This window comes from Stigmatopora argus, chromosome 15 (genome assembly GCF_051989625.1).
Source record: "Stigmatopora argus isolate UIUO_Sarg chromosome 15, RoL_Sarg_1.0, whole genome shotgun sequence".
Lineage (NCBI taxonomy): Eukaryota > Metazoa > Chordata > Actinopteri > Syngnathiformes > Syngnathidae > Stigmatopora > Stigmatopora argus.
Window position 1 is genome coordinate 13230408 of NC_135401.1, and position 18083 is coordinate 13248490.

At 39.8% G+C, this 18083-nt stretch overlaps 1 protein-coding gene across 1 annotated transcript in view; it reads left to right on the top strand.

Annotated features, from left to right (window-relative positions):
- LOC144090121 (A-kinase anchor protein 6-like) overlaps positions 1 to 18083 on the top strand; it is a gene marked incomplete at its 3' end in the record, with an annotated part of 102834 nt that overhangs the window by 27211 nt on the left and 57540 nt on the right. Inside the window, exons 12-13 of the mRNA XM_077621440.1 lie at positions 824 to 920; positions 5084 to 5256. Coding sequence (XP_077477566.1) covers positions 824 to 920; positions 5084 to 5256 — 270 coding nt within the window. The remainder of the gene's footprint in view (positions 1 to 823; positions 921 to 5083; positions 5257 to 18083) is intronic.

The following is an 18083-nucleotide window of genomic DNA, read 5'->3' on the forward strand; positions in this document are numbered from 1 at the left end:
GTTTGGTCGCCCGGACATTTGGTCGCCCGGATGTTTGGTCGCCCGGATGTTTGGTCGCCCGGACGTTTGGTCGCCCGGACGTTTGGTCGCCCGGACGTTTGGTCGCCCGGACGTTTGGTCGCCCGGACGTTTGGTCGCCCGGACGTTTGGTCGCCGGACGTTTGACAACATGACAGAGTTTACTGTTGAAACCAGCTCTCAAAATTATATTCATGAGCGAGAGAGTTTAATATCTAAATATCTACTGTTGAAACCAGCTCTCAAAATTATATTCAGCTGGGCGACCAAAGTCCGAAGTCAGCTGGGATGGGCTCCAGCACCCCCCGCGACCCTAGTGAGGATAAAGCGGTTCAGAAAATGAGTGAATGAATGAATATGGCTCACTTAAACTTAAATGGAATTCACTCATGGCAGTTGTTCAGACCCAAAAAATGCTAAATTGTTATTTATTTTCTTGCAATGGACTTTTTGTAAGTCTTATGATATTATGAAACACACCCACATTCGTTCATTTTTGTTGTTTTGACCAAACATTGTTTACTATTTCATTAAGATTTTAAGTGTTCCATTTTTTTGTTTTTGTTACATTTTCTATATATATTTGATTCCTGGAGAGAAGTGTGTGTGTGTGTGTATGTTGGATGGGAAAATGGTGTGTTGTGTTTTGAATGTTGCCCCAGGCGAACGTCTGTCTTCGCGGCGCCCATTTCATTCTGTTTATATTTGACTTGACTCATTTTCTACCTTTTCATCCAAACCAAAACCTCTCATCCGATAACTTATCGTGTGAGCATGCGTTAAAGTGCATATTTATGTGTTTCAGACATTTAAACTGAATGTGGACAGCCACTGCGCTCTGAAAGACAGCATCATGGAGGACGGTACGGCTCTCCTCGCCACCATACCCGCCCAGCAATCAGGTACACGTGCACACACACACACTCATGGTGGCCATTACATTCATTATTAATATTTAGATTAACATGGTGACCTTCAGAAGGGAACATGTGGTACAAAGAGATGGAATAAAACCTGGATGTGGATGAGGGAGACATTTAGGAGCCGAACTGTTAGTGTTTTAACACCTTGACAGCGATAGCTGTTCAATTCATTTTTGAACTGGGAAGTGTCGCCAGTGAATGACAACACTGGGGAATATATATATTTTTTGTTAAATTATGCCTTACAAATTTTTGGGTGCGGAATCTAGAACTCATCCCAGTTTTTTTTTCTTCCGTAAATCACGTTTCAAACTGTAGGATTCATTTTGTAAAAAATAGGAATAACACTGTAGTTAATGTATGTGCTTGTTTTATAAAACTGTTCAAATCTTGACATAAAATCAAATGTGAAAGAATCAGGCATGTCTGCAATGTTTATTTAACACTCTTATGTTGTAACAAAGAATGCAACTTATGTCATTATAATTGTACATTTTAGAAAAACTGACTGTAAATTGGCAATAGAGTATGTAAATGGAATTGTAAAATAAGCATTTACCTTCGGTTCGCTCAGATTTAATTTTAGTGAATTAATAGTTTATCATTTATTTAACATTTTCCGCACTATAAGGTGGACCTTTAATGAATCACCTTTTAATTTAATTTCATATATAAAATGCACCGGATTATAAAATGCAGTAGTAGTGGTGGTGGAGGTAGTTGTAGTAGTAGTAGTAGTAGCAGATCGTGTTATACATCCACTAATTGGAGCTGTTGGTGTGCTTAACCAATAATATTGATACATATAGGTTTATACAGCGAACTGCCAGCTTTTCGTTGTGCCTTATAGCGCAAAATATTGTATTCAGAAAATATCCTGTATCATAATAATGATTTTACTAATCAAAATAATAATTCATTCATCTTCCATACCGCCCATCCTCGAAAGGGTTGCGGGGGTTTACTGACAGCTGTCTTCAGGCGAAAGGCAGACTACATCCTAGACTGGTCGCCAGTCAGTTGTGACGACCACTCACTCTCACAATCACACTGCCATCGAGTGGGAATCGATCCCAGACTGCCCACACCAAAGTCAGGCCACTGCACCATTGGGTGGCCAAAATAATAATCATAATTTCAATTGATACTTGGTGTCCACATACATGGACATCACACATCATAATGTAGGCCACAGCTTTATAGCAAACAATTTTTTGGCTGACATGACCCAAAATGGCAGTTATTACTTTTTTCCCCTTCCCTCTCTGTTTTTAATTTAATTTAATTATTATTATTATTTTTTTACTTGCCCCAAAAAGTCCTTTGTCCTATAACCGGCATAGAAATCTTACCCATCAGGTATTTTATTTTTCAAATGGTTTTAGTGCCATTGATGGTAAGAGACACCCAATTTATTTGAACTGGGAGAGAAGCCGATTAGACAAAATAGAATAGACCAGGGGCAGCAAACTCATTTTGGTTCATTTGGTTTGCAGGCCATATTATTGGAATTAGTTCTCATGTGGACTGGACCTGTTAAGCAAGTTATCTCACTGGCTGCCATTGAAAGCGCTAAAGGCTGATTTATACCAATTTCGGTTTGTTTGGCTTCAAAACGTGGTACCTATTCTAAATCATACTAATCAATCTGGCAAATTTCACCGCACTCAAAAAGTCTACAATTGTGGCAGGTGTAATCATAGACAAACGTCAATTTTTTTTCTGGACCTCGAGGGCCGACCTTATGAGATTGACACAATCACCCTGTGCTGGACAGGAAGTTTACCACTGATCCAAAATAAAACATTTGGTTTCCTTCAGCAAATAAAGCACAGTTGTCAACTAGCATCGTGGAATCTGTCTGTCCTTTCCATTTTCATGAACACGTAAGATATTTGTTTACTTTTTTCATGCGCTTGTAATGTCCTCATGCAGACAAAACTCATGTGGCAGTTTCAATTTAATTATTTGTTTCGTGATAAACCATGAAAAACAAATGTTGCACTTATCCAACAATTATTCACAAATGGTAGTCATGGTGGGATGTGCCGCCTTCATGTTTCTGTGGAATTCATGTTATTGTGAAATTGCACCTGAATTTCTGATCGCAGCAAAAGTTCGCAACTGGGAAACTTTGGCCTAAGACATTGTCTTTAGTCATGATGCAGATGTATCACAGCCATTCCTGGTGTATTTCCTGGATACAAGCGGCTAAACCACTTGTATGGGAGGGGAACAAAACGTTTGATGCCTTCAATAGCACTGGAATATGAACATTCACAGCAAGTCCTCCCAGTTTAAGTTAATTGGACATTACTTGTTGTCAGTGGAAACACAAGAGTTAATTTTGGATCATTTTTGGGTACTTATGGGTCCCATTTGGATACTTTCCTGTTGATTTTGCAGCATTTCCAGGTCAACTCTTGTTCATGTTGTGGCATCTTTGGGTCACCTTTTTATAAATTCATTGGTAGCCATTGACAGAGCTAGACGCTAATGAACAAATATGACTGCGGACAAAGAAGTGAGACAAAGTGGAAAAGATCTTAAATCTCTGCTTTTATGGCACCAATGTCAAAATAAAAGCATGTGATTTTGTATGTACCGTATCGTGACCGGACGTTTCGTCGAAACACGTTTGGTCGACCGGACGTTTGGTTGACCGGACGTTTGGTTGACCGGACGTTTGGTCGACCGGACGTTTGGTCGAACGGACGTTTGGTTGACCGGACGTTTGGTTGACCGGACGTTTGGTCGACCGGACGTTTGGTCGAACGGACGTTTGGTCGAACGGACGTTTGGTCGAACGGACGTTTGGTCGAACGGACGTTTGGTCGAACGGACGTTTGGTCGAACGGACGTTTGGTCGAACGGACGTTTGGTCGAACGGACGTTTGGTCGAACGGACGTTTGGTCGAACGGACGTTTGGTCGAACGGACGTTTGGTCGAACGGACGTTTGGTCGAACGGACGTTTGGTCGAACGGACGTTTGGTCGAACGGACGTTTGGTCGAACGGACGTTTGGTCGAACGGACGTTTGGTCGAACGGACGTTTGGTCGAACGGACGTTTGGTCGAACGGACGTTTGGTCGAACGGACGTTTGGTCGAACGGACGTTTGGTCGAACGGACGTTTGGTCGAACGGACGTTTGGTCGAACGGACGTTTGGTCGAACGGACGTTTGGTCGAACGGACGTTTGGTCGAACGGACGTTTGGTAGAACGGACGTTTAGTCGCCGGGTTGTTACTGTTGAAACCAGTTCTCAAAATTAAATTCATGAGAGAGAGAGTCCGTTCTACCAAACGTCCGTTCTACCAAACGTCCGTTCTACCAAACGTCCGGTCGACCAAACGTCCGGTCGACCAAACGTCCGGTCGACCAAACGTCCGGTCGACCAAACGTCCGGTCGACCAAACGTCCGGTCGACCAAACGTCCGGTCGACCAAACGTCCGGTCGACCAAACGTCCGGGGACCAAACGTCTTTCAACGAAACGTCCGAGTACCGGCATCTTTGGGTCACCTTTTTATAAATTCATTGGTAGCCATTGACAGAGCTAGACGCTAACGAACAAATATGACTGCGGACAAAGAAGTGAGACGAAGTGGAAAAGATCTTAAATCTCTGCTTTTATGGCACCAATGTCAAAATAAAAGCATGTGATTTTGTATGTACCGTATGAATGCGCTAGTACGTACCGAATCGGACCCCCTGGTGGATTGTTTGACACCCCTGGGTTAGACATCTCCCGCCATCAGTGGCATGTTAACATGATCATTTTATTCCACATAGAATGCATTTGATGTTTATCACTGTCAGTTGCAGTGAATGAGGTAGTTAGAATATTTAGAAACACTTCAAATCTGTTGTTCCCAACAGGCTAGTTTCAAGCACGCTCTTTTGAAAGGAGTGAGAATTCACACAACTCCTGATTTCAAGCTCAATTTACTCAAAATTCTAAGTATGGCCCAGAGACCTTGTTCACAACTTGTTAAAATAAATTAGGAGTGCTTAAAATAACAAGTTACTGATGAGAATGTCTGAGTTATGTTGAGTCCAAATCGTTAGTTAGTATGATTAATAGGCTGTTTTGAACTATTTATTATCTTTACAGCCTATTCATATAGGTTTTGTGTTTTAGGACTCCGCAACATACTGGAAATGGTGTCCAACCAATGGGAGCAGCTTGATATTCAGATTCGCCGCCAACATGCTTGGATGCTCCACGCCCTGCGCCTCATCCGGACACGCCTCCTCCTGCAGGCCGGCCAATCGCCGCAGCCCGGGGAGATGTCTCCACCCAACCAACTCCAGGTAAGACAACTTTTTTTCTCTTCTTCTTCTTAATTTCTTTGGTTCGTCTTCATTATCTTTGCTTAATGACACGCGCGCTTAATTAGTGTAAGCATGCCGGTTTGAATGTGACCTTGACGGAATGGAAAAGTACAGGTCCGATTGTAATAAATGTATGCAATGATAAAGGCTGCTACAATATTTATAAGATGTTCATTACTAAAGATTAAATACGAGCTCGTATCAATAATTCAACATGGGTATCATCTTCATCTTTATTACTATCAGTGCAATGGAAGACTGCGCTAATGCTCCTGTTTAACCCAAAAAACTAAATAGAAAAAATAAAATAAAATACATAAAGGATGTTTAAATAATTTAGAAACTTCAATTTAGATTTCAACAATATTTTACAAAAGATGTGAATGATTTAGTTTTGGTGACAGCAATAGCTGTCCAATCATTTGAACTAAAAGGGGCAAATCATTTGAAAATTGCTGAAAATAACAATTCAATTAGTTTTATTTTTAAAAAAATATATATGAAAAGAAAAAATATAATATTATTTATTATTTTAAATGAAGTATAAACATAATATGAAGTATAATCGTGTTCACAATCAGTCGCTGTCAGCCATCCTATTCAAAATGGATCGGTCATCTATCGCTGTCAGTGGCAACCACTGAGTTAAACAGCATGTAATTAATGAAGAAATCAATCATATTTTGGCAATTGATTATATAAAAAGCTGCTGACTTTTAAAGACCAATAAACTCACACTTAACATTATCTCAACAAATTCAATTAAAATGTATTCCATCAATTTAATTTTTATCTAAAATGGAATGAAAATCCTTTTACAAATTTAACATTTTACTCATTTAATTAAAATGTAGTGGCATTTACAAAACGTCAGAATTTGATTTTCTTCAAAATGAAAAAAAACCTATTTCTGTAATTCTAATTTTCTTGCTCTCTTTTTTCCATTGTAAGATATTTGTGAGCGTCTTATTAGACAACAAATATCTGGTAAATGCAGCGGCGGTCCGTGCATTTTCTAGCGACGCCTTCAATCCAACCCTCAAAAACTATTTTATGGCTATAAAAACTCTACTGCCTCTACAGCTGCGACACATACAAAATAATCAATAATAACCTCATACAATTAAAATATTATTTAGGAATATAGCTATATTTTACTCACCAAAAATCCCTTTTAACTGTACACAATATCCATCCTCCTTTCTTTCTTCCTTCTTTTCTATCGCCATCGAAGCTAATGATGAAAGTCGAGGCTGTCCTGTCATATTTCCGGCATAGTCCGTCTTGAAAATGGCTTTAAATCAACACAACAATATATTTGCTTGTGCAGCTAGCTCTTTGTAGTTAGCGCACTGAAAGTGGCGCACACACCCTTTTCCCGGCTGTAACAGGGTTGCTAGCTTCGGAGTTGAGCGCCCTTTCTTAATGATGTCCATTTTTTCTGGAAAAGTCCATCTGGAAAATAGCTATGTGAGCAAATCGGCAACCAAATCTATTTGTTTTCCTGCGTCGGCCATTGTGGGTGGAGTTTGCTAGTCTGGCTGCCTCACTGTGGCTTTGGCCCGCCTACTCTATAGCTAGCCAATAATAGTTGGTGAAAGCAATGACGTAACCCCAAGCCAGCAAAATGGCAATGCCTGCGAAAAAGCATTGTGGTTTTGCCAACTCAAAATCTGATTGGTTAAAAGCAACAGTCTTGTTTAATGTAGCAGAGCCCGCAGAACTGATTGTGAAGGCTTTGAGGCAGATTTCTGATCCTAGCAACAAATAATGGCTGAAATGTGATTGGTTAAATGCTTCAATATGAAAACACACATCTGGAAGCAGTGCAACCAGGGGGGAAAGCAATGAAAGGAAGCTAACAGACCATTTGGAATAATAAGTATTGATGGACAAAATATAATATATGATTCAGATATTTCTTAGGCCAGCAAAGAAGGCCTTGAAGGCCCTGACGGCCCGCCACTGGGTAAATGTTACAAACCGATAATGAACCGATAATGTGAGACTAATTTAAAAAAAAATCTATCAAACACATCTATCTAAAACATTGCAGCAAACCATCATCACGTTCACTTTCAACCCCTTTTGATCATCTTTGTCCACTTTCAATCGGCGTCTTCCCTGGGCCTTCCCCTTCTTCCTCCATCCATCCTCCTCTTTCTCAACATCCTCCTCGTGGTCTCTTGTGTGTGGAGGGTTGATTCATGTAAATGTCAGGAAATATCACAGTCGGGGTTCTGGGATTAGACAGCGAGGAGAAGATACACTGATACCAGCAAATATAACACTCTGACAAGACCACCGGCGCGGGGATTAGGAGGCGCTTGCACACACACACTCGCACACACACACACACACAAGCATGTGCACACCTTGCCGTTATGAGATGTCTGCAGTGTCTCGCCGCATTTTAAGGATTTGTTGTGCATGTGTGAGGATTGTCAAGTGACATCTGTAGTGTTTTGTTGCATATTGAAGATGGAGCAAAAGGTTACGTGTTCATGTTGGTGTGTAGAGTGCAGCAGAGCCAGAGAGCTTTTTAATACAAGAGTGAGAGCGGTGTAATATTTAACAGCTTAGTGGGATTTGTCTGTCACATTAAACACACGCTCATACGCACTCAGACATACATGGAGGAGAATGTGTTCTGTTTGGTGATGGAAGGCTTCTTTATGGCTTTTTCTCCTGAAAGTAAGGATGAAATCTGTCTCTAAAATGTTCTTTTCTTATCATACAATCAGTTAATTTTGCAATCTTTTTAAACTTGATTTTTCTCTGTGATTTTGCTTGGGAGTTTTATAGAATGTACATTTGATACTGAAAATTGCAGAGCATTGTCATCCTTCACCACTTGGCTTTAACATTCGCAAATTCAGTACATCGCGTTTTTACATTAAGTATTAAAAATGTTCAGAAAAATATCAAATTTCACGCTGAAACTTGCAAGTGGAAGACGGGATGAAAAATGGCCGAAATTAGGGCACTGCTTCTTCGATGACGCTCAACGCAGAAGAAGCAAAATTTCATTGTAGAAGAAGAATGAAGCGCCGAATAATACCAACAGCCGAGAAGGACTTTTCTTTGGATTACATTTCGTATCACGCACAGAAAGACTACATCGACCATATTTCAGCTTTGAAATCGCCATTTAAAATTCCTCCTAATGTCATGCGTCATCTAAGGCATCTTATAGAGGAATCTACTGTGCGTTACCTCAAGAAAGAAGAAGCAAACTTTGGGAAAATGGCAACAATATATTTCTCAAAGGACACCAAGCGAGTGGCAACCACTAGGAATAAAATGAAGTCATTGTCAAGATGGAGAACGCCCTATTGGTCAGAATCTCGGACTGTAGGGAGAGGATAACTCTGGATACCAACATGTTTAGAACCAAATCCATGACCTTTTATGATAGCTTAGCTCCTGACGAAGACAATAACCTTAGTCTTGTGGTTTTATTGCAAGCAAGGGATGGTTTCAAAGGTTTAAGAACAGGTATGGTCTACAAAGTGTCTCGGCAAACCAAGAGGCACGGAAAGAGTACGGCGAGCAAGAGTTCCCTCACATAATTCAAGAGAATGGTTATCTTCCGGAGCAAGTTTTTAACATATCTTAAGTGGAATTTTCAAAAGGCTTAAAATGTGACTGTCTAAGAACAATCAGTTATTTATTCAAGCAAACACTGTTTTTCTTTTTAAATATGAATACTTCTTAAACATGTCCAACCTATGATTACTCTTGTTAGTTCTTGCAAGATTTCACGCAAACATAAGCAAGGTTGGTGCTGTTAAAATAATGGGATTCAGTGAGAACCTTGAAAAAACAGACACGATTAAGTGATGTAATTTCTCGATTCTCTCTTGGAGATTCCATTCAGGTCGTCTTGACTTTTAAACACGTTTGGATTACAGCATTTGATTTCAAGTGGTGTTTTTCTTTTTGTTCATATCAATTTTGGTTTGTTCTTGAGTTTGTCTAGATTTATTTTCAAACAGCATTAAAAAGTCATGAATTTTATTTGGCTTGAGCTGCAGGAATTATGTAACATGAAATATAATCCAGAAATTGACTCAAGAATAGAAAAACCCCAACAACTCTGGCTCGTAAATTAGGCTCGGAAGTCCTGAAAGCAAAATAAGATAGTACACTAATACCTTGACATACGAATTCCGCGACATACGAGGAATTTGAGATACGAGTAAAATTCCGACCAAATATTTACCTTGAGATACGAGGTGGCAGAGAGGCTGCTTATGATTTCTTGCCGTATATCCCTCGTGCAAAGATCTCTACAAGCACTGGGCGGAGCGTTGCATTTTTTTACGTTTCTTTTTGCGTTAGTCAGTGCAGAATTAAGGGAAACGCAATGGGTCCAAAGCAAGCCGGTGTAATAAAGGGTAGTACGAAGAAAAGGCGTATGATGACAATCGATATTAAGCATGAAATAATCGAAAAACATGAGTAGTGTACGCGTGACTGAGCTGGCTCGCCAAAACATATGGACAAGCAGGAAGTTCGCCTCGAAAGCCGTGATGGAATACATTAACCTCTTTGCCTTGGTTATTGCACAAGAAGGTTTAAATTTAGTGTAACGTAAGATTAAAACTTTTTTTAAGTGTGTATAGGAATCTAAGTTCATTTAAGTTAAATTTAAAGTTTATGTTACGTGGCAAGCGCAACCGTCAAGTCTCTCTCTCTCTCCTGTGCGCACCCCGCCTTGTAGTGAACATTGTCTCATTTTATTATTAAACATCATAACCACTAGTTATTTGTTACTCTATTAGTAGATGGTGAATCCCAACCAATAAAAATATGTTTTTCCATTGTAATATCCTGTTTTTGGTGTGTTTTTTTTCATAGGGTGGGAACGAATTAATTTGTATTTATTTCATTTCTTTGGCGTTGATTTGAGATACGAGTAAATCGACATACAAGCTCAGTCCCGAAACGCATTAAGCTCGTATCTCAAGGTACGACTTTAGAACAGAATAGGACAACATCCTAGAAACACTCGTGACCCCTCCCCCTCACTCACACTCACACCTTTGATACACTCTCATTTGATTTTCTGGAACAGACCAACTTCCCCCAGGGAAGTAAAGAGGAAGCCAAGCAGGGGAAAAGGTTGTCTGTGGGGTGATTGGTCCAGATGAGCACATGTTCTGTTGGACACGCAACACACACACACACGCAACACACACACACACACACACACACACACACACACACACACACTCTAATAAATACATTGCAATGTTGAACAAAAAAGTGCAGTTGCGACATCATCACTGTGTGTGTATGCATGTGTGTGTGTGTGTGTGTGTGTGTGTGTGTGTGTTTGTGGAAGGACAGAGTATATTGAAGTAAAAAGTGATAAGTGACCCCCTGGGTGGCACTTCACACAACCTGAGCTCTGACTTAAATAATGACTGTGTGTGCACATGTGTGTATGCTTGTTTCTTATCAGTGTAGCTGGTGGAGACAGCTTGTTGGCCTCAGGCTTTTATTTCACCCCACAGACCACAAGCACTCAGTGTGTGCGGGTGCGCATGTCAGGTGTGTTGAAGGGAACGAGGGAAGAAAGAAGGACAACAAGGGAATGCTGTTGCGAGAACAAATTAGATTGTTTTTGTCAGCAGAATTCAGTTTAAAAATAGGAAAGGATTATGGCAAGATTAGTCCATTCAAATTCACGTATGAGGTAAAGAAGTGTACACATGACATAAGGTCAAGATGCAGGGAGTTTGCCAAAGTATGCAGTCCCTATTGTAAGGAATTTCTGTTAAAAAAAAGAATGTTTTGCAAGAAATAGTAACAGTGAAATATTTTCTAAGAAATCGGTCCTTCTACCGTTTTGAATATATTGAATTAAAGTTAATTGACAGATTGCCCAAACATATTTCCTTTTTTTTTACTAGTTGACTGTGATTGATCTTCCAATCCCAAATGAATTGGACCTTTTTGATAAAAGTATAATAAGTATAATAAATTATAATAATACTATACTAATAACTAATACTGGCAGTGATTAAGTTACTGTTACTACAATTCAATTTTAAGAAGAACCTTATATTTTACAATGTTTTTTAGGATAGCGGTTAGGGTTTTTAACCCTAATTTATGAAAATCGTTAAAGTTGTCTGAACGGTAGGATGGGAATTGTTGATGTGTTTCATTTATTTGCTCTTTTGTGAGTAAAAGTGTTAAAAAAAATAATTCTGTGATATATATAGTACAGTATGGTTGCACGAAGTTAGGTTGCACAATTCCAACTTGAATATCATGATATTTTTCCTTTGGGTAATGAAGGCCCAGTGTTTTTCAAACATGAACATTTTGTTGTTGTTGTTGTACTTTAGTGTTGAAGTAGGTTTCAGAAATTAATTTATATAAATATACTTGTAAGTCCATTTTGTATTTTTTTTCCAAGCGTAGTAGTTTCAGGATTAATAGGTATTGAATCTAATCGTCAAATATGAGGCAATACACACCCCTAATTCTAAGTGTTAATTTAATAAAGTTACCATGTGGTCTATGTTAAAATTGTTAATTTTTAGAGTATCTGGACAGCTAGTGTGTTATGTGCAGTTGGGGTTCTGGGATGGTTTGTACGCTTTTCGCCTATTGTGTCCCTCATGGTTTCCCTTCCCTCGTGTGACCAGGTGTGTGTACTTTGTAATCAACTCCTGTCTGTCTATTTAAACCCTGTGTTTTTGTCAGTATTTGTTGGATCGTCTGCCTTGTCTGCTTTACCCTGCTTTGTTTGCATCATGCCAAATTACCACGCCATGTTCCATGTTCCTCGTTTTCCCGTGTCTTACCGTCAGGTTTGGTTTTGTTATTTGATTCGAAGTCCTTGTTATTTTCTTGATACCTTTGCCAAAGTTTTGTTAGTGCACTCTTTAATTGTTCCCCTGCATTTGGGTCCAGCTACACTGATCGTAACATAGTGACTTCAATTCAAATTGATCGCACAAAAGTGCACTGTCCTTGCTGTGAAACATGCCTTGAAATCTTAAGACTATCAAGGTATTCTAGCGGGAAATATGCTGACCCAAGTGAGAAAACTTGGTATCATTCGCAGTTGAGGGATTTTGGTGTGCTACCTGCATAGATATATTTCCGCCATACGTGACAAACAGGACCAAGTTGACTTTAAAATTAGAAAGAGTAGGAAAGAGCGTAAACATTCTTTGCATGTCGTCGGTCCTGAACCTCATTTGCATATTGTCCTGAGGTTATTACCATCTTAAAAAAAGAAAAAAAATCAAATTACGCCCTGTTGGACTCCCGCCTGATACCTGGAACGACCAATCAGACAGCGGCGCCTCACTTTCCATAATTTAAGATTAAACTCGGCGCTCCATGTTGCTGTTAATCCGCGTTTAAGTCGCGGTCATTTGGAAGCCGTCACACATACCGGGGGTATGCGTATGTGTGCGCCGGCGGGTTTGTATGCAGAAGATTTGATGCATTAAACATGTTCAAGTCATGTCGTGCCACAAACTTTAAAGTTTTGTCTTCAACTTAAATCTTTGGCCCCCAGTGACGACCCTAGACAGAGGGTGGAAGCTTTACAAAATAAAAACTGTTTTCCAAAATAAATACAAACATATAGGTGCCATGTTGAAAAAAAATGACTAAAAAATGTAGGAGGGGCTTAAAAATGTATAATTAATATTAAAATTAATAATTAATTTAAGGTGTACTTCTCTAAAATAATATTTTTATTTTTCAGGGCGGAATTAATTTTAGTTTGGAACTACAGAGATGAATGAAAATATTTTCTGAAATGTGTTATTTTTTCCAATTATATAGATGTAACGTGTCAACGTGTGCGAAATGAAATATGGAAATCTAATAATAAAAAATAATTATGATTGTGTGGTCTCGCTTGTGGCAGGTATTTTAACAAGCCATGTTTTTCAAAAACTTGGCGGTAAACTTAATTTACTGAAACTATATTTCAATATGAAGTTTGCTGAGAGCTGTGTGACAAGCGTGATGACTAGCTAAAGTATTAGAGAGTAAAAAGTCTTTGCAGCTTTCATTTCATATTTTGCCAATATTTAATTACGGAGATTGAAAAAGGTTTTCCCACCAAATTTGTTAGTCCAACTTATTAAAAGGTGTCACACTTTAATGAAATTTGCCAAGCGTTTTATCAATAAAGTCCACAAATGAAGTAGAACTTTTTTGTTAATTGAACATTCCGTTTACGCTCCATTTAATTGAATGTCTCCTCCCACCCTAAAGCCAATAAAAAACTCAATGATAAGTGGGTTTGTCGTCATCACTTTGAACTCTTTTGGGTTTGGTATTGAAAATTTACAAACAATTCACGTCCACTGTTAAATAGTTAACAATATGATACAAGCGAATAGTTATGCCCCTTCATTCTGGCCAAGCCATCCTGCTTGCTGTACCATGTTTTTTTCATTTTTACCTGTAATTTCTCTATTTTGTTCTGCTTTCTGTTTGTTTAACATGTAAATCCACTGTCACTACCATTAAAAAATGAAATTTCATTTTCTTTTCTCTGTCTGCACATCTTACGTCACCCTTCCTGAATTTCCATCTTTAGTATTCACTCATCTTCCATACCTTACATCCTCGTAAGAATATCGATGGAGCCTATCTTAGTTGACTTCGGGCAAAAGGCAGACTACATCTTAGACAGGTCGCCAGTCAGCCGTAGGTCACACAGAGACAGACGACCATTCACACTCACAATCATATCACCAACTGCGGGAATTGAGCCCGTAATTTAACAATAAATCTTTCATTCATTCATTTTCTGAACTGCTTATCACAAGAGTTGTGTGTGTGGTGGTGGTGGTGGTGGGGGGGGGGGGGGGGGGTGCTAATGCCATCCAACTATGGGCAACACCCTGATTATTCTGTTGTACAGACGGTTGTTGTGAGGTTTGTGTGCTTTCGAAGTTGTTAGTTTTTGCTTTTTTCCTCTCTAACTTGTCATTGTCATTTTCCATTGATTTCATCAGTGTTCACCTCCCCAATGTGTCTCAGATAATTGCCTTGTGTGTCACCCAACTGTTCTCCATGTCTCGTTAATCCATGACTGTGTATTTAAGTCCTCCTTGTTTGTTCATTTCTTTTTGCGTCTTTGTCAATGTCACGTCAGTGTCAGGTGTGCTACCAAGACATGTTTGATTCATCTTGGCAATGTTCCCTCTAAGCTGCGCGTGTGCGCAATTGTGCACTACTCTCGTCTTCTCTGCGCACAGCAAATCATATGGAGCGCACAAAATAAAATCCCTTTTTTTTTAGCTGTGAGACCGACATGCGAACCACTCATCCGCCAGGCCGCCCATTCATAGATATTAATCATTACATTTTATTATTACTAAATCATTTATGTGTAGTAGACATGCACCTGCTTATGGCAGGTGTGATACTGGTGTGTGCCCATAGCGAGCAATGATGATGTTGCTCACACGGTACTCAGTGTGCTCAGGGAAGTTGTCATTCTGCCCAGACAAACAAAAAAATTGAGGGAACATTGCATCTTGGTATTTTTGGGTACCCTGATCTTTGTTTTTGGTCTCTTTAATTAAAACCCTTTGAGTACACCACCATTCCCGGCCTACCTGTTTCCCTGCGATTGGGAACATCCCGTGTTTTTCACGCCTACATGTCCGTACTACGTGAAATTCGTATGTAGAGGTACCACTATATTTCTAAGCGACTCCAAGTAACTCACAGTTGCACGAGTGTGCCTGCGTGTGTGTAAGTAACATTGGCTTCCATTTATTTTTCATTAGGGAGTGTGGAGAAATAATTCAGCCCAAGAGGATAAACACACACACAACACTTTTAGTGCCATAGATGTAAACATCTGCGCACGTTCACACACGCTTTCTCCTGGCGACTCAATTACACCTCCCCCTCGTCGTCTTCGTCACTCTCAAAGCCAATCAAAAACACATTTCAACATTGTTCCACTTATTTTTATCCACCTGCACACACACACACACGCACACACACACACACACACGCACACGCACACGCACACACACACCCACACACACACACGCACACACACACACACACACTCACAAGATGGACAAGGTTCATGGTTGGTATCGAAGAATTTGGGTGTTTTGAATTTAAGGCTGCCACTAATGAATTCATATAAATAATTTTTATGAGGTGACTAATCGATTTATGTGGTAAATCACTTTATTTACATACCGTTAGCTCGACATTTTAGGTAAAACGCACTTGGAAATGAAAAACGTTTGTACTGAAATGAATATTATGGAACTATGGAACTTCGTCTTAGTATTTCAAAGCTGAAACAATAAGAAATTTTGATGAATTAGAAAGATCTCATCTCATCTTCCGCTTATCCAAGGTTGGGTTGCGAGGGTAGCAGGTTCAGCAGGGAAGCCCAGATTTCCCTCTCCCCAGCCCGTGTGCGGTCGTTTGGTCGCCGGTCTTTTGGTCGCCCGGACACAAATAACGGGCGACCAAAAGACCGGCGACAAAACAAGGTAAAACAACACGGTCTACGCATCAATAAAAGCCAACAATGTCCTTGAGCAGTTTCACTGAGCGGACGTGTGAGTGTATAAGAGTTTGTATGTACATGAGTTGTCCCCTTAGGAAGGTAAGTTAGTCAGGGTCTTAACAAGTTCTCCCAACAAAACACATTAAAAGTACGGGAAATTTGGAGCTTTTCTTTAGCCTAATAATTAATAGGGCATTAAGTATGACTAAATAATAATTCACAGTTTGTATTTAGGGAATTTGAGCAACGATTTAAATGGTAATTATCAATAAGCTTCCGGGCGACCAAAAGACCGGTGACCAAACGACCTAGTACCCCCCCCCAGCCACTTCATCCGGCTCTTTCGTGAAGATCCCAAGGCGTTCCCAGGCCTGCTGGGAGACATAGCCTCCCAGCGGATCTTGAGTCGGCCCCGTGGCCTCCTCCCATTGGGACGTGCCTGGACCATCTCACCAGGAAGGAGTCCAAGGGGGCATCCTAATCAGATGCCCGGGCCAACTCGTGACTCCTCTCAATCTGGAGGAGGAATGGCTCTACTCTGAGTCCCTCCCGGATAACCGAGCTTCTCACCTTAAATCTAAGAGAGTGTCCTGACTAATTGTGGAAGAAACTCATTTCAGCCGCTTGTATCCAGGGTCTTGTTCTTTTGGTCCCGACCCAAAGCTCGTGACCATAGATGAGGGTAAGGATGAAAATCAACTGGTTAATAGAGAGCTCCCCATGTTAGAGAAAATATTATAATAAGAGAATATGTACTAATACACATTCAAAAAATGCAAAATATTTTTTACTGTTAAGAGGTTCAAAAAAACAATATCTAAATATTTCATCAACTAACACAATAGTTATCAATTCAGAAAATTGACAAAATATTAATTAGTCACTTCATTGCGGCAACCCTTGTTGATGTCTATCGCGGGTTGGATGCCACCTAACAAAAAATAGAGACACGCATTAAGAAGAAATGAAGGCAGGTATCAATGTAAGAAGATGAAAGAAGAAGGGATGATGTGTCAGATGCATGAAAGGAGAGGAAGGGGGGTGCGCAGCCTGCCGTGTGCATGTCGTTGCACCTGAGAGGCGCAGTAAATCACAGCAGATAAGGTAATTGAGGCGTCGTTCGTCATCGGGCGCCAGACGTTTTTATGACCAGCAGATTGGCTGCGAGGAACGATGATGGCCACGAGACGAGAAGAAACGATGGTGGCGGCTGCTCCCGAAAACCATCTCACATTTTGCCAGACTATAAGGCTTCAATTCTGGCAACCTGTTAAAAATCAGTAAATACTGGTCAGCTTAGATTGCAATGTTTTATTCTAGCGATTTCCCTTTGAGATCAGAGTGAACCAACTGCTGAGTTTTTTAAGATACAAGATTTTTTTTTTACATTTTGACTTGCTCCAGACAACACAAATCCTGTGGTTAGCGAGTCGGCCTCACAGTTCTGGGGTCCTGGGTTCAAATCCAAATCCAATTTGCGTATATTGTGTTTTTTTCCAGGTGTACCCTGGTTTTCTCCTACATTCCAAAAACATGCATGGCAGGCTGATTGGACACTAAATTTCTCCAAGGTGTGAGTGTGAATGGTTGTCCGTCTCCTTTCGACCTTCGATAGGCTGGCCACCGATTCAGGGTGTCCCCCGCCTCCGGCCCGAAATCAGATGGGATGGGCTCCAGCACCCCCTGTGACCCGTGTTTCAGAAATCAAGTATATGTATATATGTATATACATATACATACATATATATATATATGTATGTGACAACAAATTTCCCGAATACGGGATGAATAAAGTTATCCAATCCAATCCAATCCAATATATATATATATATATATATATATATATATATATATATATATATATACATACACATATATACACATATATATACACACATATATATATATATACATATAGCTAGCAGATGATCTTTCGATTCATACAGCATCTCATAAATACCAAGGGCGATGATTTTTCTCATGATTTTCCCTTCAAAGTAACACATTTGTACTCCCTAATAAATCCATGAATATGGAGGTGAAAATTGTGAACCAGGGGGCATCATATACGAGAGACATCGTAAAATTCAACGATTTTAAGGCAATTTTTAGGGTTCGCTTATACGCAGAGGCGGTCAGTACGCGCGAAAATACGGTAATCGTTTTAATGACGATCTTTATATCTTTTTTCATTAAAATACATTGCTGATAATGATTGTTTTTTCCATGTGCTTACATCATTCAAGTATGCACCTAAAAACCTAACCTA